This window comes from Protomyctophum parallelum, assembly GCF_964188405.1.
Source record: "Protomyctophum parallelum genome assembly, chromosome: 18".
Taxonomy (NCBI): Eukaryota; Metazoa; Chordata; class Actinopteri; order Myctophiformes; family Myctophidae; genus Protomyctophum; species Protomyctophum parallelum.
This window is the reverse complement of record NC_139716.1, coordinates 18062576-18086947: the sequence shown is the minus strand read 5'-3', so window position 1 is coordinate 18086947 and position 24372 is coordinate 18062576. Positions and strand designations below refer to the sequence as shown.

Sequence of the window (24372 nt, the reverse complement as noted above, 5' to 3'; positions counted from 1 at the left end):
AGAGAGGAGAGGAGAGAAGAGAGGAGAGAAGAGAGGAGAGCAGAAGAGGAGAGCAGAAGAGAGGAGAAGAGCAGAAGAGAGGAGAGCAGAAGAGAGGAGAGCAGAAGAGAGGAGAGGAGAGAAGAGAAGAGAGGAGAGGAGAGGAGAGGAGAGGAGAGAAGAGAAGAGAGGAGAGGAGAGAAGAGAGGAGAGCCGCGGAGAAACACTTTGTTCTGTAGTTTGTTTTAGTAGAGTCCCCAATAAAAACAGCCCTGTACTTGAGTACATGTACTTAGGTACTTCACCACACTGTGTATTATGTAATAAAAACAGCCCTGTACTTGAGTACATGTACTTAGGTACTTCACCACACTGTGTATTATGTAATAAAAACAGCCCTGTACTTGAGTACATGTACTTAGGTACTTCACCACACTGTGTATTATGTAATAAAAACAGCCCTGTACTTGAGTACATGTACTTAGGTACTTCACCACACTGTGTATTATGTAATAAAAACAGCCCTGTACTTGAGTACATGTACTTAGGTACTACACCACACTGTGTATTATGTAATAAAAACAGCCCTGTACTTGAGTACATGTACTTAGGTACTTCACCACACTGTCTATTATGTAATTCATTAAGTATGACGGGCCTACCGGTCACATTTGAACTGTAGAAGTTGTCTTTTAGAGTAGTGGTGCTCAACCTGTGGCTCGGCACCCCCACATGACTTTCTGGGTGGTCCCCATGCAGATGACAGTGAAGTGACAGTTTAAGGCCTTATAGAAGACCTTTTTAATACCTAAAACAGAACAGAAGAAAAAGCCCATTACTGCATAAAATTACCATATCATTATATCATTACTGCATCAGAAGTAATCAACAAACTATATTAAACTGGCCAAACATTGTCTAATAACATAAGAAAGAGACAAACATTTAGGAAAACAAAATATCCAATGTATCCATCCATCTTCAACCGCTTATATGTAGTCGGGTCGCGAGGGCAACAGCTCCACCAGAGAGCTCCAGACTTCCCTCTTTAGACAGCGTAACTTCATCCTGGGGGATCCCGCCGAGGCGTTCCAGTTTTGGAGATATAATCCCTCCATGTGATCCTTGGTCTGCCAGGGAGTCTCGTCCCAGTGGAGATATACAATCCATCTAGTCCTTGGTCTGCCAGGGGGTCTCGTCCCAGTGGAGATATATAATCCATCTGGTCCTTGGTCTGCCAGGGGGTCTCGTCCCAGCGGGTTGTGCATCGAGGACCCCCCTAGGCCAGGGAGGTCCATTCGGTTCCATTTGTACACTCTCAGAGTTAAATTAACATTGATTTTACAATATAAAATGGGGGTCCCAGAGATCGAAATGCGGGGGGTCCGTAGACTAATGCATGTCAAACTGGGGGTCCTTGAAATTAAACTGGTTGAGAATCACTGCTAGAGCCGAAAAAATCTTCTCTCATTGGGGTCCCTGGCATATCTCTTCAAATGGGGGTCCATGGGCTAATTAGTGTCAATCTGGGGGTCCTTGACATGAAAAAGTTTGGGAACCACTGTATTAGACCACCATTGGCACAAACCTGGGCCGAATCAAGCACTCTCTCTAGGTAGGGAGACGCTTACTAGATGCATGAAGCATAATATTAACCTGTGGAACTGAGTCAAACTAAATGTAATGCCTCAGCTCCGATACAAGTCCTAGTGCTTGTCATTATTATTGGGGGGGTCCCCAGTTCAAATAGGATTATTTTGGGGGGTCCCCAGTTCAAATAGGATTATAATCCAGAGCAATTTGTAATCAAAAACAGCACATGCAGTAATACATTAAATACATAGAAATAATCAAATAAAAAAATATTTTGGAATGGTGGGGGAGGGGGAGCAGGGCCTGAAAAGGCAAAACAGCTGCTTTCGAGAAGAGAGGAAAAAAACAACTCAGTCATTTGACAGAATTCTAAATGTTTTATTTAACTTGAAATTCAAAGAAAAGAAAAGGCATAGAAAGAACAATATCCAGTTTTTTCACGCATTAAATCGGATCACATTTCAGACATCAAATCTGACTACCTCAGAATTGCAGAGATTGTCTCTTGACATCTTTTTGACATTTCATAACGCTGTTCTGCACGCGTCTGTATCACTCCGGTTGCCGTGCGGATGGAAGTAAACTGGGAAACGAACGGACGTGAAAAGTCTACATGGGAACGGATTGTTTTAAATCCATTTAACTCTGATTCTTTATCCAGGCTGCGTTTTTCGATCAAAACATGATTGATCTGCGGCTCATAACTATAAATGCTACGATTGCCGGGCGAATTAAATGACATTCGGGGGGAGGGGGGGGGACGTTTCATAGACGATTTTGCACGTCCTGTCTTTCCGATTGAATGTCAAAATAAAATGGTTCTCCGTTGACATGGATTGTGGCAGTTCTCGAGTATAAATTCAGCCAGGCAGTGATGGGCGGTGAATGAGTCAATATTTCAAAATAAAAGCTCCCTCTGTGTCTGCCGAGTTTTAAAGTTTCACTTCTTAACTGAAACATTTCTTTTACCAACTGCTGTGTAAGCACGGCTGGTAAATGTTCTCTAGAGTCTGCGGTGCTTTCACGCCCACTTGCTATAGTCGAGACCTATGTTTCTCATTGGCTGTACCGTCAACCTATCATCCTGATTGGCTGCCTCGTCTCTAGGCAACCACACACCTTTTGAGCCTCTAGCCGACCTCTCAGCCATGGGATATAAGGTATGCAGCTGGTAATTAATTGATGTCATCAATTCTCGTTCAAAGACCGTTAATCACACTCAGCATCCTGACATCTCATTGGTTGGTTGAAACGAACACGAAACGAACAACGATTGGCCGTCGTTTTAATTTACGATTGTAAATGGATGAAAACGATATCGGTGCTCAATGTCAAACACGACGTGGTTAAAATTAGCATGTAATTAATTAAACATGAGGAGAGAATACTTATAGCTACAGTAGTTGCAGTGCGTTTTAACAGCGGGCGACAGCCACTAGACAAATGTGGCCGGTAGTTGCCCGGGTCCCATAGAACAGTGGTTCCCAAAGTGGGATCCGGGGACCCCCAGGCCTACCTGAGGGAGTTCCAGGGGGTCCACAGCTAAATGATAGTTTGGAACCAAATGGACCACTATGGGTCTGTAACTCAGAGAGTGTACACATTTGTACACTCTCAGAGTTAAAATAACATTGATTTTACAATATAAATTGGGGTCCCAGAGATAGAAATGCCATTAAATGGGGGTCTGTAGACTACTAATGCATGTCAAACTCTCTGGCATATCTTTTCAAATGGGGGTCCATGGGCTAATTAGTGTCAATTTGGGGGTCCTTGAACCACTGGTCTAGAATCTATGGGACCCGGCAACTATACCGGCCATAGCAGGCGAAGAGGCGATATTGGGAAAAGTGGGCGGAGGAACGTCGCCCCGAAAACTTGTCTGTCGATAGCCAATCAAATCCATGAGTCGCCGTTGTTCTCCCGCTGTTAAAACGCACCGTTTAGAGACACTTTAAAACATTTTAAACATGTTTAGGCCATCTGTGTGTGTGTGTGTGTGTGTGTGCGTGCGTGTGTGTGTGTGTGTTTGTGTTAGTACACGAGGTAGTAGAGACCGGCGGCCAGCATAGCTCCGCCCACAGCGAGGGGGAGGAGCATCAGCAGGCCATGTCCCCTCCACCACCCAGACTCCGCCTCCTCCACCTCCTCTCTCCGCCCCCTCTTCTTGCCCCTCCTCCCCTTCTGTCGATTCTCGAAGGCTTCCAACTCCGCCTGGAGACACAGACACACACACAGATAAATCTCAACCCATTAAAACCTTGAAAGCAGCTGTGTCATTTTAGATAAATCCGTTGGCTGTTCAAACATAGCAGATCTACAAGCTGTAGGCTTATACATGTGCTACTTTTATTTTTTGATCCTTCCCCATCCATCCTTCCTCTTTGATGTCTCCCTTTTGACTGTCCATTTAAACACTAGACGGGCCTGTCCCAACGTTATTAGTGCAGTTCTCGACAGACCCGAAAATTCAGGCCCGGACCTACCCGGGCCCTCATCATACCCTGTGCACACAAGACACTGCCCCCGCTGCCACCCTTAAATCTCCATATATGGAGCTGACCTGTTCTGAGATTCCATATGTTGATCTGACCTCATCAAACCCTGTACACTCAAGACACGCTCTATATATGGCCTGTACAGAATTAATTCCATATGTTGATCTGACCCCCCATGCCAAAGTGTCAGTGCTCGCCCAGCAGTCTGCGGTATAGGCTATATCCTATATACAGGTTTAAACGTCTTGTCTAGACAAACATTAAAAACGCCATTGACAATGAACAGAGTTTAATGTTTGTTTTGTCTGTCACTGAGCAAATCGGCATATATGTTACTAGAATTTCGCGGCCGCTTTGCGGCCGCTCATCCCAGAGTTACCTTGCCGCGCACTATGGGAAGAAGGAAATTGCGGGAGTTGACTCCACATGTAGTAACGGATGGGTTATTAGTTATTATTATGTGTCCTTATTAGTGTAGTGTAGTCAACACTTTATGGCTCATACACACTGCCCGGTATTTGCTCCGATTATGCTGTCGGGGAGCATTTTTGGCGCTGACCGACAAAACGGCTGATCTGACGTTAAGCGGTGCCCAAAAGGTAGATCAGGATCTACCAGTATAGATCACAAAGGCTTTGCAGGTAGACCACATGACATGGCCCTAAAAACATATATAATTTTAATATAAAAAACGATTTTTGCATCTGCCGCTTGAGATGACCTGAGATGACTTGATTGATTGACATCAAAAAGGGCCTGTCAGCTCAAACACACAATGCAATACTTGTTGTTGCGTACAATCATCAGTAGCAAAGTCAAATACCAAAAATAAAAACCAATGGGATGATAGTTTTATTTTGCTGGTCGTTTTGAAAGTAGCTCTGAAGTAAAAAAAGTGTGGGCAGCCCTGGTATAGATGATTATATATATATATATTCATTCCGTGGGTAAATCCCTGGCTTTAGGCTACCCACATATTGGTAGCATATTACCTATATTAGCCCAATATTGACGTTACGCATTTCAGTTGAATAATGTTATGTGCGCACGTGCGCGTGTGGAGAAAGACAGTTATTTAATGAAACTCAAGATTATAACGTCCTGTCTCGCTGGCGCCGTGTATAGGCTGCACGGCTATTCCTGTGTGTGTGTGTGTGTGTGTGTGTGTGTGTGTGTGTGCGTGTGCGTGTGCGCAATGAAAAGTACTCGGCAGGCGAAATGGCGAATTCGAACGGTGTAATTGTAATAGTTTGGAACAAACCAAGTTCTGTGGAAGAACAATGTTGACGTAACTAAGAGATTCGCTGAGTAAGTGATATTTTATATACAGTGATTTAGAAGGAATAAGCAAAATCGTGAGGCGAAGATTCCTCTCCTTCCTTGTTTTATTCTCCTGCGGACAGGACTGTCAGGGAGACTATCAGAGCAGCACAGGGGAGTGGCTTAAAAGACGGGTAGTAGTTGCCAGGTTGGCGAATTGTAAGCGAGTCGTAGTGTGTGTTGAATGGCATTTGAATGGCATTTGTGGGCTTGTGAATGCATTTTCTCACATGTAATTTGTGCTCACTTGCATAGACCTGGCGAATTTAGCGTGGTGAAAGGGCAACAGTGTTCCGGGGGTGTGGGTGCTTCGGGCGATAATGTTTGTAGTAAACAAATGCATTGGCGGCGTGAGTGTGGAAGGGAGGCATTTTTGGTGGCAGTGGCAGTGCCAGTGCCAGTGTTTGGCGGGTGGTGTCGAGTTTTGGCGTTCAGCGCGATAGGAGGAGATAGCGTTGCAACACTGCAAAGGTAAGTGTGTGACGTCACTGCCGTTTGAGTGTGTGTGGGTGTAGTGTGTAAGATGGTGTTGTGGGTGATGTTATATTATGATATCGTGATGATGTAAGATGATAAGGTAAGGTTGGTAAAGCGCCCCTCACTTCCTGGTTTGTTATACCGCGCACAGTCCCCCGAAATTGCATAGTTGTGAATGCGCAATTCGTACCTGTGTACTGAAACACAGCATTTCTTGGTTTCTATTCAAAATGCGTGCGCGTTGGCAGTCTGCAGACAGACATACCTGTAATCTCTTCTGTTCTTCCTCCTGTACAGCTTTCTCGTCGTCCTCCTTCAACTGGAACATAAGCCCCGCCCACAAGCAAGTTAGGTTGAGGTCTTATAGATCTGTTTTACATTTTCCGTGCATGAAACCAGTGTGGCGAAAAATAAATTTACTTTTTTTTATTATTCTTATCCCACAATTTTGTAACCCTAATATTTTTCCACCCGGTGCCAATTGCCTAAAATGTAATCCCTCTGACACTGAGCTCTTGTTTCCTTCAATGTATGAGGAGTGAGCAGCCCACTTCTTATCACCTGACGGGGGGGAGTTTTCCCGGTTGGACGTAGCGCGTGGAAAGAACACGTTATTCCAGCCAGTTCCTTTCCCCTCCATCAGGCCCTAGGGGGCGACCACCGTGTCCAGAAGAAAAATACTTTGTGAACAAGCTTTTCTCCTCGGAGAAGATGGGCGATAGCTTTTTGCGTGTTTATGTGTATGTGTGTGTGTGTGCACCTGGCTGGCTTTCTTCAGTTGAGCTCTGCAGTTGTCATCACACTCAACCACACACGGCTGGTAACACAGGTAGTCCTACGCGCACGCACACACACACACACACACACACACACACACACACACACACACACACACACACACACACACACACACACACACACACACACACACACACACACACACACACACACACACACACACACACACACACACACACACACAATTAGGGTTTGAGGAAAAAACACAATATTATCAGAATAAAGGAGATTGTGTGTGTGGGTGTGTGCTGCCATGCTCAAATTGTCCAATAATTAAATTGATGTCTTTTCAGAGGAGGACAGTAGAGAAGTGGAAGTGGCATGTACATTTGACCACAGTCTGGAAGAGGCATTCCTTACCAAGGTGATAAAGTACCAAAGGCTTAAGGATGCAATTATACAACTTGGTTACAAATGTAAACTTGTGTTAAAGGTATATTCAGTGATTTCACTTAATTCAAATATCACTTATTTTTTTGTTTTGTTGTGATAATCCTCTCTACTATAGAGTGTGCTGACCATATAAGGAGTTCCTCCCTGTCCCCAGTTAACCCCTGGGGGTCAAAAAACCTTAGGTTTCGTTTTTGGCTCTATATCCTGATTGGATGAAAGGCTTAGGTCCCAGCCAAAAACGAAACCTAAGGTTTTTTGAGTGAAATCACTGAATATACCTTTAATATTTGGAAGCCCCTGTAATGTCCATAAATCAGTTGTGATTGGCCTGCAGATTGCAGGAACGACCAATAGGCAGAGAGCTGATCAGACATTGGCTATACATCGTGTTCAGTGTGATAATTGGCGGTCTCCAGTCCACATATGGAGGAGGGAGGCGATGTTCCCTGTATCCTGAAACACTTGTTGAGTTCTCCAAGTGTGTGCCTTTGCTACCGTTTGTGTTAACAATGTATAATTGTATTTGTATGTACAATTATAATTAACAATGTATGTTCAGTGCGTCTGTATGTTAGACCCTACTGGGCCCGAAATGGTCCAGCCCAAGGCTCGTCCCGGCCCAAAACATTACCATTATTTACGAAAACCACTAGATGGCCGCAGCGCCGTGGTTCAATTGTTATACCGAGTGAGTGTGTGAGAGAACGGACTGTCTTATAGTCACCAAAATTAAGGATTTATGTAACTCACGTTGGAGGTTAATGTTCCATTTCCACCATTCTAATGGATTCCAGGTGTTAGTAAACATCTCTGAAGTAGATCCCTTTGGTTTCCTCTGAAGTGACGCAGTTATGTCCAAGGATTGTCCCCGTTCGCAAAGTGCAACAACAGTCACTAATAGAGCTACAATATTATGCCAACTGCTAACTTGGCTATAATCTAGTAGTTGACATCATTCATTGCCTCTCAAACCCAGGAACATAGCTACACACAAAATATGAGTTGCCACTGCCTATCTAAAAGAACAGACATACAAGCCATTAACGCGCCGCTCATGGCGCGTCGACAGCTTACGGATCTGTTATCTTGGGCACATAATATCAATGAGGCGTGATGAGAATTTTGGAAACCAAATAGCCTGTACAGTGGAATGTAACATTGTGTGGTCATCATATAACTTGCTTGTAGATTACGTGTATGCAGTGAACATTAACATTCTCTCACTTCTCACACACACGCAGTATAGCAGTATTATGTGCGTCCTGCTATGAATATACATAAAACTGATTTTATTAAATTTTTTCACGGAACCCGAGGCTCGGCCCGGCCCGGCTAAATTATCATACATTTTCAGTACCGGCCCGAAACGTCGGGTCGAGTCTGGTTCGGGCAAAAATGGAGAACTCTAGTGTGCGTGTGGGTTCATGGCATGCGTGCGTGCCCGTGTACCTTCTTGATCCTCTTGCATGGACATCTCATCTTCATCCTGTGTTGACATTTGACCTCACAGCTTCCTGGATGACACGCCTCTTTACAGCGATGACCACACTGCAGCTGTGACACACACACACACACACACACTCGTTTTTATTTTTGTGACAAAGTTTTCCTTTCTTCTGCCCTTTTCAATCCTGCACAGCTTAAGTATTGTGTAATAAAAACTCAAGCAAGGATAGCATTTCAAAAAATAATATTCAGCTACAGATTCCGTTTATGAATAGATAGACCAAAACATAGTGCATTTTGTCTATCTAGGCCGGGGACACGGAGATTGTGTTGGAGATGTAATGTGCAAATAAAAGAAATAACTACTAATAAAGTAGTAGTTATTAAAAAAATATATTTTCTTTTTATAAAGTGTCTGTCTGTCTGTCTCTCTCTCTCTCTCTCGCTCTCCCTGCCTGTCTCTCTTCCTGCCTGTCTGTCTGTCTCCCTGCTTGTCTATCTTATCAGTGTACTCAGCGTAATCAGATTCAGTGGATTCTTCACACGGTGTCTGAAATGGAAGGCAGGTGGTTCCACTTTGTGTGTGTGTGTGTGTGTGTGTGCGTGCATGTGTCTGTGTGCACGTTTCCGCGTGTGTGCACGCGCGCATGCATGTATGTGCTTGTGTGTTTGTATGTTTGTGTATGTGTGTGCCCATGCGTGCGTGTGTGCGCCTGTGTGTGTGTATGTGTTTGTGTGTGTGCGTACATTTGTGCACATGAGTGTGCGTGCATGTGTGTATATGTCTATGTGTGTTTGCGTGCGTGCATGTGTGGTTGTGCATGCTCACACATACCTCTTTAGGACACTGGTTCTTACAAGAAGTCAGATTTATTCTGGTCTGTTTATCAGCCTCAGTCCACTTCCTGTTCGCATGTACGTGCGCACACACACACACACACACACACACACACACACACACAGACACAGACAGACACACACACACACACACACACACACACACACACACACACGACAAGATAGATCATAATTATGTTTTATACAATAATAAAGTGTTTGGCCTTGAGACATGGCAAAAGCATTGCCGGGGGTCCCCAACCAAATAGGTTGACAGAGTACCACTGTTATGATGACGTAGGCCTACCAGATGGACCCAGAGTGGAGTAATGTTAACTCCATAGACAAATACAAAACACCTGGGGGTCTATTAGAGTAATGTTAACTCCATAGACACATATAAAACACCTGGGGGTCTATTAGAGTAATGTTAACACATACAAAACACCTGGGGGTCTATTAGAGTAATGTTAACTCCATAGACAAATACAAAACACCTGGGGGTCTATTAGAGTAATGTTAACTCCATAGACACATATAAAACACCTGGGGGTCTATTAGAGTAATGTTAACACATACAAAACACCTGGGGGTCTATTAGAGTAATGTTAACTCCATAGACACATATAAAACACCTGGGGGTCTATTAGAGAAGGGGTTCTCAAAGTTTTTGGCTGGGGTAAATGCTGTGGCCATGTCTCACAAATAATGTCAATACTTAAATGGCACGTATTTGCATATTTTTCTTATTAACACCCCGACGGAGTTCTCCGTCCTATCAATTAGTAACGCCCAGCGGCTCAGGACGGAGATTGATAAAAGGACGGATATTTATTGATATAAAAACCGATGGCATCACTCCACAGGCTGGGAGCGTAATTTCCGGTTGGGACGTCATCCAAAATATCCCCCCTCCCCCCATTTTAGCGGATCAGATAAATGTTATGCTATAGAAACTGTTGATCTTAACTTCTTGACCAGCCGGTACTTCAGGCACTTCAGGTGCAATGTTGTTATTATTTTCCAGTCTTTTGAACAGAGTAGGATCTTACATTTTACATTGATTTGCTTATTTAACTGTATGGCTTCCTTGTATGTTATATGGCATGACATTTATGTATAATTCTCTTTTCCCTGTATTATTGTAATCTGCTATTTTCAATGGTATATGAGGAATGTTCACAGAAACACTGCACCTTTTCACAGCTGTTATCTGTTTAGATAATGACATGCATTTTGATTGGTTGTTTATACTTTCTGAAATGTATTTAGTGACAATGTCAGCCCATTCTTGAATTAAGCCTGAGGAAGGTCGCAAGACCGAAATGTTGCTTCTTAAATAAATGCTCTGAACCTAGCAAGTGGCGGTGTGCGGGTGTCCCTCCTTTCCACAGCGGATCTTAAAACGTGAATAACTCTTGATCTCAATCATTCCGTACAATTCTAATCAAAGATTATGTTTTAGACGGCCCATCGCGGTCCCGTCGCTAGTCGCGTTAGAATTAATCATACCTCCCGTTGTTGTCGATTGCCTCGGGGGTGTTTTGGCTACATGATCCAGCTACTTCTAGCTACTTCCCAAAATGGCGCGGAGCCACCTTGAAATAGGTCCTGAAGAAACTAATCGCTGGGCGTCCTGATTTAATGGTTTCAAATACCCCTGGGCGTTCGGGATGTTAAAAACAAACTTTCTATTTATTTTTACATTGTAATATGGAATGTGTTCTAGGGGCCACAAGAACGTTTTCCAGTTGGCCCACGGGCCACCGGTTGACCATCTAATTTAGACACTTCTCAGTGTCTGTGATTGTGTGTGTGTGTGTGTGTTGTGGTGCATGAGCGTGCACGTACGTGCAGTCCACATAGACATGGCTGAGGCAGCAGTGGCAGCGCTGGCGGGTCTGTCGTGGGCAGGGGGGGCAGTCGCCGCGGTGACAGGGGAGGGGGCAGGGGTGGTGGCAGCCCGCTGGGCGGGGCTTAGCGCACACCTCCTCACACACCTCACACTGCTTACGGGGCTGGTAGAGAGACAGAGAGAGAGAGAGAGAGAGAGAGAGAAGTAATTTACCTAACCCTAACCCTGAAGGTCATTACACACTGGCGAATTAGCGACGCGATGCGAATAAGCGATCTGAAAATGCGAAATATTGCATGTTGCAGTTCGCCTGCGAATCTCTGCAAAATACGACACCAGAGCGAACAAATAAAAGCGAAAACGGTCGCATTTTCGCACATTCGCACATTCGCCACTGATGTGGAAGCTTGCATGGACTTCAATTGTTTTTTTTTAAATTCGAATTATTCGCACGAATATATCGCGTCGCCAATTCGCCAGTGTGTAATGACCTTAACCCTAACCCTAACCCTTGCTGTAATAGTCCATACCCGGGGATGTGCACACTCACAGCATTTGTGACCAGATTTGACTGAGAGACTGCCATCGCGCAAACTCCAGCTTTTCACCAGAGGAGAAAAACCTTTTTTTCCAAAATGAGTTAATAGCACAGGCAGACTCTTCACATACTAGAGCATGTCTGAAATAAGTGTCATTAGCGCATTAGTCCGACTATGGTTAGGGTTAGGGACAGGGTTAGTAATGTATTAACCAGTGGTTCTCAAACATTTTCTTGTCAAGGACATACACATTAATATGTATTTAATGTACAGCTTTTAAGTGGTTCTGGTTTTAGAGGAGCACGGCTGCTTGTTTCTCTCTCTGAATCTGGCAACCCTTCAGAGCTCTTGTAAAAAAAGAACCACAGATGGTCACATGATCTGCTTCCAGATGGATGATCTGTTTGTTCTATTTAATAACTGTGTGTATGTGTGTGTGTGTGTGTGTGTGTGTGTGTGTGTGTGTGTGTGTGTGTGTGTGTGTGTGTGTGTGTGTGCACTCGTGTGCGTGCATGTCTGAGGTGCGTGTTAATCTTCAGTCTGTCGTGAGGGAAACTTCTCTGAAATGTTGCAGCTTAACTCTTAAGTCATTTATACATAAACATTGTAAGTAAAATCGTCCAAAGTGTGGCTGCTTGTAGCTGTACACGATTGCGTAATCATTCTACCGTATTCAATAGGTCACCACTTTTGGTGTGACACACACACAGCAGGTCTTGTTCACAGTCCGTTGCAACATGTGCGCGACATGACAGAGATTGAGAGAAGAATCCGAAAATAATGTATGCTTTAGCCCATTTTGGGCGGGAATACTTTAGCAATTGAAAAATAGCAGATCTAAAAGCTCGTAGTGCTGCACTCGGTGCCACGCTTACGAGCTTGTAGGTTTGCTATTTTTTTTTTATCGTGAAAATGTGGCGCAAGTATTTGAATATATATTTCTTCAGAGCCAAAGTTTTTAACTAAAATCTTTGCTTCTGGGAGGGGGGTTCCTGGAACAACATATTTTCAGATGGGGGTCGGCCGGCCAATTACATATAATTTTGGGAGTCCTTGTCATGAAAATGTTTGAGAACGACTGACATAGTGTAGAAACATGGGGTTTTTCAGAAAACTGTCAGGATTTAGAAGACAATTGTAGAATCGTTCCCAGGTGAAAGTAGCCTGGCTAATAAGCCAGACTCAAATCACACTTGTGGTATTTGAGTCTGGAGATGCTGTGTATGGATCTTGTTTCCCGGGGGGCGGGTTCAAACATTTTCTCTTTGACGCAATTGGTCAGAGCTACTGTCAGTCAAAGGTCTCAAGCATTGAACGTCACTGTACCAAAGCCCGCCCATATTGCATACCACGTCCCGATTGGCCACACCAGTTCTCTGGTGTAGGAAATGGGCGTACAACTGAGCCTCTCCAGACCGTAATCCGCCGGCAGGCTTTTTCTTTTGCCAACGGCTGATTCGGTCTGGCTTATTAGCCAGGCTAAGGTGAAAGTGGGTTAGTAAGGCTGTGGAAGTAAAGAAAATCCTTAAAGGTAGCACATCCAAAATGTTACGTAAATGGCAGACAAAGTACTCGCATTTCCATGTATTTATTGGCACACACCACAAAGGAACGCCCTTCCTCAGAGCATTCACATTTGGATTGATTGCTAATTATATTAGACAATAAAATGCAAACAGTACAGGGGAACAGTCAAGCACAAATGTGACCAGACCAATGCACTGATAATCTACTGAACTGTTCAGTTTCTGACAATGCCCTGACAAACTACTGAATTGTTCTGTTTCTGACAATGCACTTAAACTACTGAATTGTTCCGTTTCTGACAATGCACTGACAATCTACTGAACTGTTCAGTTTCTGACAATGCACTGACAATCTACTGAACTGTTCAGTTTCTGACAATGCACTGACAAACTACTGAATTGTTCTGTTTCTGACAATGCACTGAAACTACTGAATTGTTCCGTTTCTGACAATGCACTGACAATCTACTGAACTGTTCAGTTTCTGACAATGCACTGACAAACTACTGAATTGTTCCGTTTCTGACAATGCACTGACAAACTACTGAATTGTTCCGTTTCTGACAATGCACTGACAATCTACTAAATTGCCAGGCAGGAAACGTGAAGTTTAGCATCATGTACACATACTGTACAGTACATCCAGTATTGAGTTTACCTGCTCCTTGTTGCCCGTGGCAACGGTGTGACACTCCCTCCGGCAGCTATGGTTACCGCAGGTCAAAGGTCGCCCGCAAGGTCGCTTGCAGGAGAACGGGCCGCGCTTGTGACACGGTACTGGACTGACCTGAGAGAGAGAGATATTATGAATGAATGAGAGCAAGAGAGAGACATATAGAGAGAGAGAGAGAGAGAGAGAGAGAGAGAGAGAGAGAGAGAGAGAGAGATAGGGGGGGGGGGGGGGGGGGGAGAGAGAGAGAGAGAGAGAGAGAGAGAGAGAGAGAGAGAGAGAATACATACCCAGTGACAACATAAACATATTGTAGCATTTACGAGTTTATTACTCAAAATTAGTATATACAATAAACTACAAAGCACTTTGTGACTGGTTAAAAGGTGCTATACAAATAAAGCTTTATTATTATTTATTATACAGCTGAGACCCTTTACTTGTACTTTTCTGTGGCTAAAGCGCTCAAATAAAACTTTCTTCTTCCCTGCCTTGATCCCCCCCCCCCCCTCTCTCTCTCTTCTCCCCCTTTCTTGGAAAAATGACACAATGGGAACAATGCACAAACACACATTTCAGACCCATTTAGACCTGCAGACGATTCTACAAATGCATTCTAAATCCTGACAGTTTTCTGAAAAACCTATGTTTCTATGTCAGTCGTTCTCAAACATTTTCATGTCAAGGACCCCCAAAAATATATATATGTAATTGGCCGCCAACCCCCATCTGTTCCAGGGACTCCCACAGAAGCAAAGATTTGAGTTAAAAACGTTCGCTCTGAAAGAATATACATTCAAAGATTTGCGCCACATTTTCACGATTAAAAAGAAAATAGCAGACCTATAAGCTCGTAGCACGGCACTCGGTGCCGCACTATGAGCTTGTAGATCTGCTATTTTGCAATAGCTAAAGTAAAACGTAATGCTTAAAACACCAAAAGGGGTTCCCGCCCAGAATGGGACAATAAAGATGACTCTGATTCTATATAGATTCATAGTTTACCTCGTGTTCTCCAAAACAGGACCTGTTGGACACAAACAATTGTTTATTATTACAAACAGCGTTAAATACACACGGTTCACTGAATTATTTATAGAATATATTTTTTTTTAAACATAGTAGTTCTACAAGCTCACAATGAGTCTGTAGATCTGCTATTTCTGGTGTTAAGTGATTAAACATTTAAAAGAATAAAATAAAATAAAATAAAAAAACAAGCTGAAAGCCAGTTCCTTGAATCGCATGATTTCACACAGTGTTTGATATCTCAATTCTAATGTTCCATGACAAGAACAATACCATGTGTGTGTGTGTGTGTGTGTGTGTGTGTGTGTGTGTGTGTGTGTGTGTGTGTGTGTGTGTGTGTGTGTGTGTGCGTACACGTACGTGTTCATGCGTGCGTGTGTGTGTGTGTGTGTGTGTGTGTGCGTACCACATGTTGAAGACAATAGACAATGGTTTCCTTTTATCATGCAGTATAAACATTTTACCGTTAAACCACTGCTTCTCAAAGTGTGGTCCGGGGACCCCCAGGTGGTGCTTGTGGGGGTTTCCATGGGGTCCCCCACAGCAAAGAGTGTTAATAATATGTCATGATCACAATCATTTTAACCACTATATCTATATTTCATAGGTCGGCTGCCAACCTGGTGTAGCCGACATATACAATATAGATAAAGTGCTAAAATGTTTCTGTCACCATGCTTCTGAGTGTGTGTGTGTGTGAGTGTGAGTGCGAGTGTGTGTGTGTGTGTGTGTGTGTGTGTGTGTGTGTGTGTGTGTGTGTGTGTGTGTGTGTGTGTGCACATACGTTGCGATGGGAACGACACACGGAGGACATGGCAGATTTTTCTGGACGAACGACGGACCGGCAGGCTTTTCCCACGGACCTGATACCTGGACCTACACACACACACACACACACACACACACACACACACACACGCACAATTTCCTGTTACAGCATGTATAAATGAAGTTGACCTTTGACCTTGTGTTGATGTTATCTGAATCAATAACATGACATGTTTTCATATCGATGGGCAGATAGAGCTGGACTTCCTTGTCACAACATCCACTATAGAGCAGTGGTTCCCAAACTCTTTCATGTCAAAGACCCCCAAATTGACACTAATGAGTAGGCATTTAACAATTTTATTTTTTTATTTTTTTAGGGGGGCTAGTGAATTTATGGTGTGTGTGATATGAAATGTGAGCTTTAATCATATTCCATCATAAATTATTCAAGTGAATTTGGAGAGAAATGTGTGTGTGTGTCTGTGCCCAGGTGATGGTCGTTGATGCTCATTAATACATCAAGGAAGGCAATTATGTTTCTGCACTCTCAAATATATCTACATCTATCCTAAGATGCCATCAAAGAAAGCTTTTTTTTACATGTTAACTCGAGCTAGGTTCTAAACAAGAAAGCATGTTTACAATTGTTGCACAGAAATTAAGTCATTTTACATGACATGTAGCCTCGGTACCAGGCTTTCATTTTTGTTGGTGCAAAAATTGAAAGCCTGGAGGAACGCATTGGCCGCTCTGGTCTAAAAGTGGGAGTCAACCCTTCCGGGTGGGCGTCGCTCCAAATGATGTGACGTAGCGCTGCACTAGGGGGGAGAGGAGGGGCCGGGGGTGACGGACAGATCGATGAGATCCAATCAGGGCGTGCGCAAATTTTTCCGCGACCCGCCCCTCTAGACCAGAAACCTAACACGTTAGCTCAGGCTACATGACATGAGACAGACTCCATGCAGTCACTTTTAGTAGTAGATTTCTGTACTGTGATTTCTGGGAGCCATGTGTCTGTGACTGTGCCCAGGTGATGATCGTTGATGCTCATTAATACATCAAGGATGTTTCTGCACTGTCCCTGGGGGGGTTACATGCCTACTAATGAGCCTGCGGACCCCCATTCGAAAGTTATATCCCAGGGACCCCCCATAAGAGAAGACTTTACAAGTTCACAACGCGCCGCGACGTGTTGTGAGCATGCTTGCTTATACGCTTGTGTGCGTGCATTGTGTGTGCGTCTGTGTGCACGCGTGTACCTGCTGCGTCTTGACCATCACGTTGTCGTGGCAGGAGGTGGGGCATGTGTGCTCACAGAGGGGGAGGGGCTTAGAGCAGCACTGTCGGCACGGGGGGCAGGCGTCGTCGTGGCAACGATGAGGCTCTCTGCTGGGGTGATGGCAGGAGGGAGGGGCTCTGAGAGAGACACACAGGTAGACAGGTGTTGGACATTATCATTCATGGCCTATATGTGCCATACTGGACTCTATGGCAGGGGTGGGCAACTTTGACAATGGAGAGGGCCACTATACAGCATTTCCACACTCACTTTAGAGGGGCCACATTGCATATTACTGCCGTAGCAAATATAGCAGAGCTTCAAGGTCAAAACGCGTCGCATTGCGCCTACATTTGAATTGTAATCCTGAAAAGTCACCGTCCTTTCAATTAGTGACACCCAACGCCCAGGACGATGTTTTATCAAAAAGACGAAGGTTATTGATATCAAAGCCGATCGCATCGCTCCACAGCCTGGGAGCGCCTGTTGCGCAACACTCAATGTTGCGTACCAGTGGAACCCCATCGAAAATGCTCCCCCCCTGTTTTGCCGACGAGACCGAATATCTTAAAACGTTAATAACTCTTGATCTAAATCATCCCGTCCAATTCTAAGAAAAGATCATGTCATAGACGGCCCACCGTGGTCCAGTCGCTAGTCGCGGTAGATACCTCCCGTTGATGTCGATCGAGTGTTTTGGCTACATTTAGCTGTACATTTAGCTGCTACATCCACATCCGGGATGACATCCGTCCGTCTGTAAAAGTTACTATAAATCGCCGGGCGCTATGATTTAATGGATTAAATAACCCCAGGCAATCGGAGTGTTAATTATAGTTATGTTAACTTTATGAACTAAATACAAATACATTGTACATAAAATAACATTGTAATAATAGTCATTAAATATAGACTGAAGTAATTAAAGTGGCTCATGTTTGGAATTGCAATTGTGTGTGCGTGCATGCGTAATTGCGTACCTGCACAGCTGTTTGCATCGGGGGGGTCGGGTGTGTCTTTCTCTGCCACACGGGACGGTGACCGCGGTCTGTCCACACGCACACCTCACCTCCACGGTTTCTGGACACGGGTAGCATGACCCTACACACACACACACACACACACACACACACAGTCATGTCACCTTTCCAACAGATGGATTAAAGCAAAAATAGTCTCACGACTGGAAATGTTTGTACGAGTGTGAAAAGGAGCCCCCCCCCCCCACACACACACAATTTGTGCCATGTTTTAGTAACTTCGTTCTTGTTTTTCTACATACTGCCAACCAGGTGAAGAAGTCACAGAATGAGGCTTTAACCCATTGCTTTTGCTTTTAATACAAAAGTATGACAGTGCTTCTGAACACGTTGCTAAATTGACCACTGCAAATGCACCGAACACAAAAACAGACCCATCTGTGGCTGTTTTCACTGCGCAACATGCTTCCACAGTCAGAAGACATGCTGGTTTCTATGGAATCCAAATTACTGAAATCAGTTGTGACGAACCGAGAACTGTACGCTCTCTGTGTGTGTGTGTGTGTTTGTGTGTGTGTGTGTGTGTGTGTGTGAGCATGCGCATGTGTTTGTGCGTGAGCATGTGCATGTACGGTGTGTGTGTGTGTGTGTGTGTGTGTACACATTTGTCTGCATATTATCACCTAGCACCTACTCTGACATTCACACTCACTTCATGTCTGTCTGTCTGTCTGTCTCTCACACACACTGCACATGCACAGGGCAGCTCAGTGATTGGTTGGTTGTTAACAGATGAACTTCTACATCCTGTGTCACGTTGAAACCTTTCCCCCTCCCGTCACGTGGCGCTGCCACATATCTGTCCCACCCCCCCTGAAAGGTCACACGCGCACACACACACACACACACACACACACACACACACACACACACATTCACACACACGCCCCGTCGTTAATACGCTTTTATCTGCTCTATCCGCCAATCAGCAAGCAGACGGGCGAATAAATTGTCTTTTATCACCCAATCAGGAACAAAAGAGACAGGAAGCACTCTGTAGCTCCCTAACAAAACACAGGAAGACATGTCACATACATGCAAACACACACACACACACGTAAGGAGTGTTTAGTCTAACCCGAGGGTCATTATTTTCCCACTGTGTGTGTGTGTGTGTGCAAAGAATAGAATATATGTTTTGTCAGTCTTCAGCATTTTGATTCATTGGACCAAATGTCCACACACACACACACACACACACACACACACACACACACACACACACACACACACACACACACACACACACACACACACACACACACACACACACACACACACACACACACACACACACACACACACACACACACACACACACAGCTTCTCTTCAGGAGGTGCTTTGCTGAACATTCCTGTGTTGACTTCCGACCTCCCAGCTGTGTCCCTATTAACCAATCACCTTCAATGTCACACTAATCTGTGTCCATGCGTGTGTGTGTGTGTGTGAGTATATGCGTGTGTGTGTGCATGCGTGCACATACCTGGGTGACATCCAGAGGGACACTTGTGGTTCCGGCAGCCCAGAGTTCTTCCACACAGCAGGTCACATGGGGGGCAGTTACCAGGACAACACTACAACCAATCAGAAACAAGAACCAGGTCACATGACCAGGGCAAACACTGTAACCAGGATAATAAATTAATATTGTGTTAAGACTTACTTTATAGCACAAACGTTTTTAACACCCCAACATCCCTCCCATTCCCAAAATTGCACCAGTTAATTGATGTAGAACAGCTTCCCCCCTGTTCACAAGTTATGTTTTCATTGTTTAATTTGCGTTTTTAATACGTTTTAAGACAGGGTTTCCATCATAGAGTATTAAAAGGATAGAGACTGAACCGGCGCGATAGCCCCTCCCCCCCACACTATTCATGTCAGTGGAAGTTGCTCAGTGGCGTTTTGAAGCAAAAGGAAGAACGGTCTACTTCCGCATTTTTTCGATTTGGGCACCAACATTTGGAAAAAACGCACAGCTAGCTCTATTCTTATAACTCACGGGTATTTTGAAGCTTTTACTTCATATTTACAACATGTCGATTTAAGCTCTGAAACTTTGGTCCGACATGCTCTAGTATGTCTAGAGTCTTGCTGTGCTATTAAACTCATATTGAACATTTTTTATATATTCATTCTTTTCATCTTTACTGAACATGACTCTGCCCGTGACAAATTGGGTCACATATTATGAGAGAATGTTTTGAGGCCCTCGACGGGAAGAACGGCTGCTTTAATAAAACATTCAACAGTTGGAAAAAACAAACAGCCATACAAAAGAGAAATGTCAAAACATACTGTGTGTGCGTGTGTGTGTGTGTGTGTGTGTGTGTGTGTGTGTGTGTGTGTGTGTGTTTGTGTGAATGTCACAGTCAGTCATGTGACTCCAGACCTTTCCCAATCAGACCATCTGTGGCATTTATGTCTCGATGATAATTTATTAATAATAAACACGTTGCCATTTTGTCTCCACAATGAATTCATTATTTCGGATAAACTTTTCTAAACTCTAGACTCAGAGGTATAGGGGATGGATATATCGTTAAGATCTTTGCAAGTCCGATACCGGTTCTGGTTCTGCTTATCAATTCCGGGTTCTTAACGGTTCCCTATATTTCGGTTCCAAAAGGCTATAAAATAACTTAAATAAGAGGTCAAATGTATTTGTTTGGGTGATTTGGAATCCCCCCCCCCCCCCCCCCCGGTCTGCCCCGGTAACAAGATGTACACATGCACGCACTAGAGTGGGGGGGACACGCGACAGGCCCGCGACAGCACGCACACCAAGGCCCGCCCCCGCTCGATTATGATTGGCGGAAGGCCCCTCTATCCTGATTGGATGAAGGCTGGGCCACCTACGTTTTCTTTTACCCCAGAGATTAACTGGGGACAGGGAGGATGGTCAGCACACTCTATAGTAGGGAGGATTATCACAACAAAACAAAAAAAGAAGGGATTTTTTTTAATTAAGTGAAATCACTGAGTATTCCTAACAAAAATCTTTATTTTATAATCTGTATTTACTCAGGGCAGTCTTGTAGGCCTACTTCTCTTACCACTACTGTCTACTGATAACAAATATAAAAGTCTGTCTGACACACACACACACACACACACACACACACACACACACACACACACACACACACACACACACACACACACACACACACACACACACACACACACACACACACACACACACACACACACACACACACACACACACACACACACACACACACACACACACACACACACACAGCAGTTGGTGCTGGTTAAAATGGGTCTACTAATGCTCCACCCTCGCTTAATGGTGAAAGAATAGTAAATATGAAATGACCAATTGTTATTACTTCAGGTTCACGGGGCGAATCACGGGGTCTTCTTCGGGGGCCTTTTTCCCCATGCATTCTGTTGGCACTGGGACCACAACGCCGGAGTCAAAGAGTTGTAATTACCTTCCTCCTACATTGATGTCTCTGATAAAGAGTTGTAATTACCTTCCTCCTACATTGATGTCTCTGATAAAGAGTTGTAATTACCTTCCTCCTACATTAAAGAGTTGTAATTACCTTCCTCCTACATTGATGTCTCTGACAGCCTCTGGATTTTGGACACTTGAAGTCACACATATACTCCTTGTGACAGGAAGTGACACGCTTGCACCGTCCACACCGACACGACCTCTCTACGTCCTTGAGAGAGAGAGAGAGAGAGAGAGAGAGAGAGAGAGAAGAATACAGTACAGGTCAGAAGTCTTCATATTTCATGGTGACACAATGTGAGCTTGTAGATCAGCTCTTCTCACTAGTTGTGAGACGTTCTGTAAAGTGAAACACTGTAGATGAGTTTACCAGGTCTCTATATCAGTGGTTTCCAACCCTTTTAGGTCCATTATTTTTTCAGCATTTGAGCCACGGACCACCATTTTGATGACATTTAGCCTCTCAGACACCAAACTAAACAATATTTTGAGGTCGTTGGATACGATTTTGTCGACAATTCCATGCTGTATTGATGTTGGTACCATTAGGAGAGATAACAAGCAAACGATCAAACTAACAATTCTTCTACATTCTCTAATTGTGTATACTTCTTGGAAATTAACTAAATGCAGATGATTAACAATAATTGAATTATTCTTGAGTTAAATATATAATAATTTGGTCCATTTGGTTACCAACTCTCCATCATTTATCTGGGGACCATCTGGAACCCCCCTCAAGGACCACTGGTTGAGAACCACTGCTCTATACCTTACATAAAATATCCTCGTTGGTAGATTTAGTGGTAGAACAAGTTTTGAGCTCGTAAATCTGCAGTTTTTCAATCCCACAATGCACAGAAAGTTAACAAAGTAATGTCCATTTGAAGTGTTAAAACCTGCTGCTGGCACAGTGTGTGTGTGTGTGTGTGTGTGTGTGTGTGTGTGTGTGTGTGTGTGTGTGTGCATGTGTGCGTGTGTGCGTGCGCGTGCATACCTGTCTACATGTCTCACACTGTCCTCGGTGACACCTCATGGAACAGCGATGGAGGCCACAGGCCAAAGGCCGCCCGCACGTGTCCCCGCACGTCCCCACATCCTCCGTGCACGGGAGAGAGTACTCTGCACGCACACACACACGCACGCACACACAGTCACACACACACACAGGTGCACACACGAGGCCCAATTTTGTATGGCTGTGTGGAATATGGGAATCCATAATTCTATACTATCTAATCGGTATGAGCCGTCTGCCCCGCTCTTTATTAAATATTCACTATTACCCATTGACAAAGTAAACGTTTTTCAGACCTGTTTATTTATGTTTAAATTCAAAAAATGCATACAAGACATTCCGTCTTCTTTTCACAATTTCTTCCGTGTTACTTCTGACATTCACTCCTACCCCACAAGGCAAAGAGATCATTTTGAATTACCCTATTGTCGCACTTCAAAACATCAATCTTTCATCAAATTTAGAGGCCCTCATCTATGGAATCCCTAGATGCTTGAGCAGACGTAGAATACGCACATCGACAGGCTGGGTGCTGGGCTAAAAGAAACTTCAGTGGATTGGATGGAGCCCGCTCAGCCCGCACACCACAGGTAATAGCAAGACGTTCTTTATTTAAATACTGACAACGTTTCGATCTGTTTGATCTTCATCAGGTCATGTGAACATACACACAAGTTTGTGTGTATGTTGGGAGTGCCCCCATTACCCAATCCAGTTTGGGTAATGGGGGCACTCCCTTATTATAAATGTACAAACTTGTGTGTATGTTCACATGACCTGATGAAGATCAAACAGATCGAAACATTGTCAGTATTTAAATAAAGAACGTCTTGCTAGTACCGGTACCTATGGTGTGCGTGCTCCATCCAATCCACTCCCTAGATGCTTCACTTAAATCCTCAGTATCCTTGCCAATATTCAAAAAACATCTAAAGAAATATCTTTTTTCTTCCTCTCTGTAGATGACATGTTTTACCTTGATGCGTTATATTTTCTTTTGTGTGTTTGTTGTTGTATTGTTTATTTCTGTTTTTTGTGCAGTCTGTATTTTTATTTCTTTACTGCACAGCTGCCCCCCTTTGCCAACTTGTAGACTTACGTATGTACTGTTCTTTATGAACTTTTAATCTTTTAAACCAATGACCTCTTCCTACAGGAAAGGATTCAAAATAAGCCTTCTGGCTTCTTCCCTTCCTTGCATTGTATTTTTGTTCTTTGATATGTTATTGTCTATTTTTTGTACTACATGCTAAATAAATAAACCTAAACCTAAACCTATACTATATCTCATGTTCGTGAACAAATGTACTTCAGTAGGTCTGAAGCAAGTCAGTGCGTCTCTAAGGCCTGCCTTTTTTTATTCAAAGTCAGGGTGTCGTTGGCCTGTTTACATGCCTTTTGTTTTAGTTCAGATCCTGGGTCACACCTAAGGATTTTACATGCTAGAAGATGAACAATGGATCAAAGCTACAGTGGCTACGTGACTCTGTTTAAAGCAGTTCGATTTCAATGTAAACTTGGTCATTCTCCCCGACGGCGAAGGCCGTCGGAGGTGAGCTTATGCTCTGCTGTGCTGTGTACTCTGAATAAACAACATCATGGAACTTCATCTCGTCTGTCTGCCGTGCACATTTTCTATCCTGCATGGTACTATTTTAATATACTACAGCTGCAAGTGTTGGAAAGTAACTAAAGTAACTTATTGCTTAAAGTTATATTATTATGACCATTTTCCAGTAAATGGTAACATAGCTAATTACTTTACATTTTATTGCTTATTGCTTAATACTTAAAGTTATATTATTTTGACCTTTTT

At 43.8% G+C, this 24372-nt stretch overlaps 1 protein-coding gene across 1 annotated transcript in view; it reads right to left on the bottom strand.

The window, feature by feature from the left end:
- Window positions 1–1938: 1938 nt before the first annotated feature.
- The window catches only part of nfxl1 (nuclear transcription factor, X-box binding-like 1), a gene marked incomplete at its 5' end in the record, with an annotated part of 29844 nt that continues 7410 nt past the window's right edge, over window positions 1939–24372 (bottom strand). The window contains 14 exons of the mRNA XM_083789451.1: window positions 1939–3786; window positions 6133–6186; window positions 6628–6702; window positions 8508–8612; window positions 9340–9409; window positions 11193–11359; window positions 13920–14048; window positions 14937–14958; window positions 15745–15836; window positions 16991–17147; window positions 17991–18111; window positions 19535–19625; window positions 21627–21749; window positions 22536–22660. Of these exons, the coding sequence (XP_083645577.1) occupies window positions 3607–3786; window positions 6133–6186; window positions 6628–6702; window positions 8508–8612; window positions 9340–9409; window positions 11193–11359; window positions 13920–14048; window positions 14937–14958; window positions 15745–15836; window positions 16991–17147; window positions 17991–18111; window positions 19535–19625; window positions 21627–21749; window positions 22536–22660 (1511 nt within the window). The 3' untranslated portion in view covers window positions 1939–3606. The remainder of the gene's footprint in view (window positions 3787–6132; window positions 6187–6627; window positions 6703–8507; window positions 8613–9339; window positions 9410–11192; window positions 11360–13919; window positions 14049–14936; window positions 14959–15744; window positions 15837–16990; window positions 17148–17990; window positions 18112–19534; window positions 19626–21626; window positions 21750–22535; window positions 22661–24372) is intronic.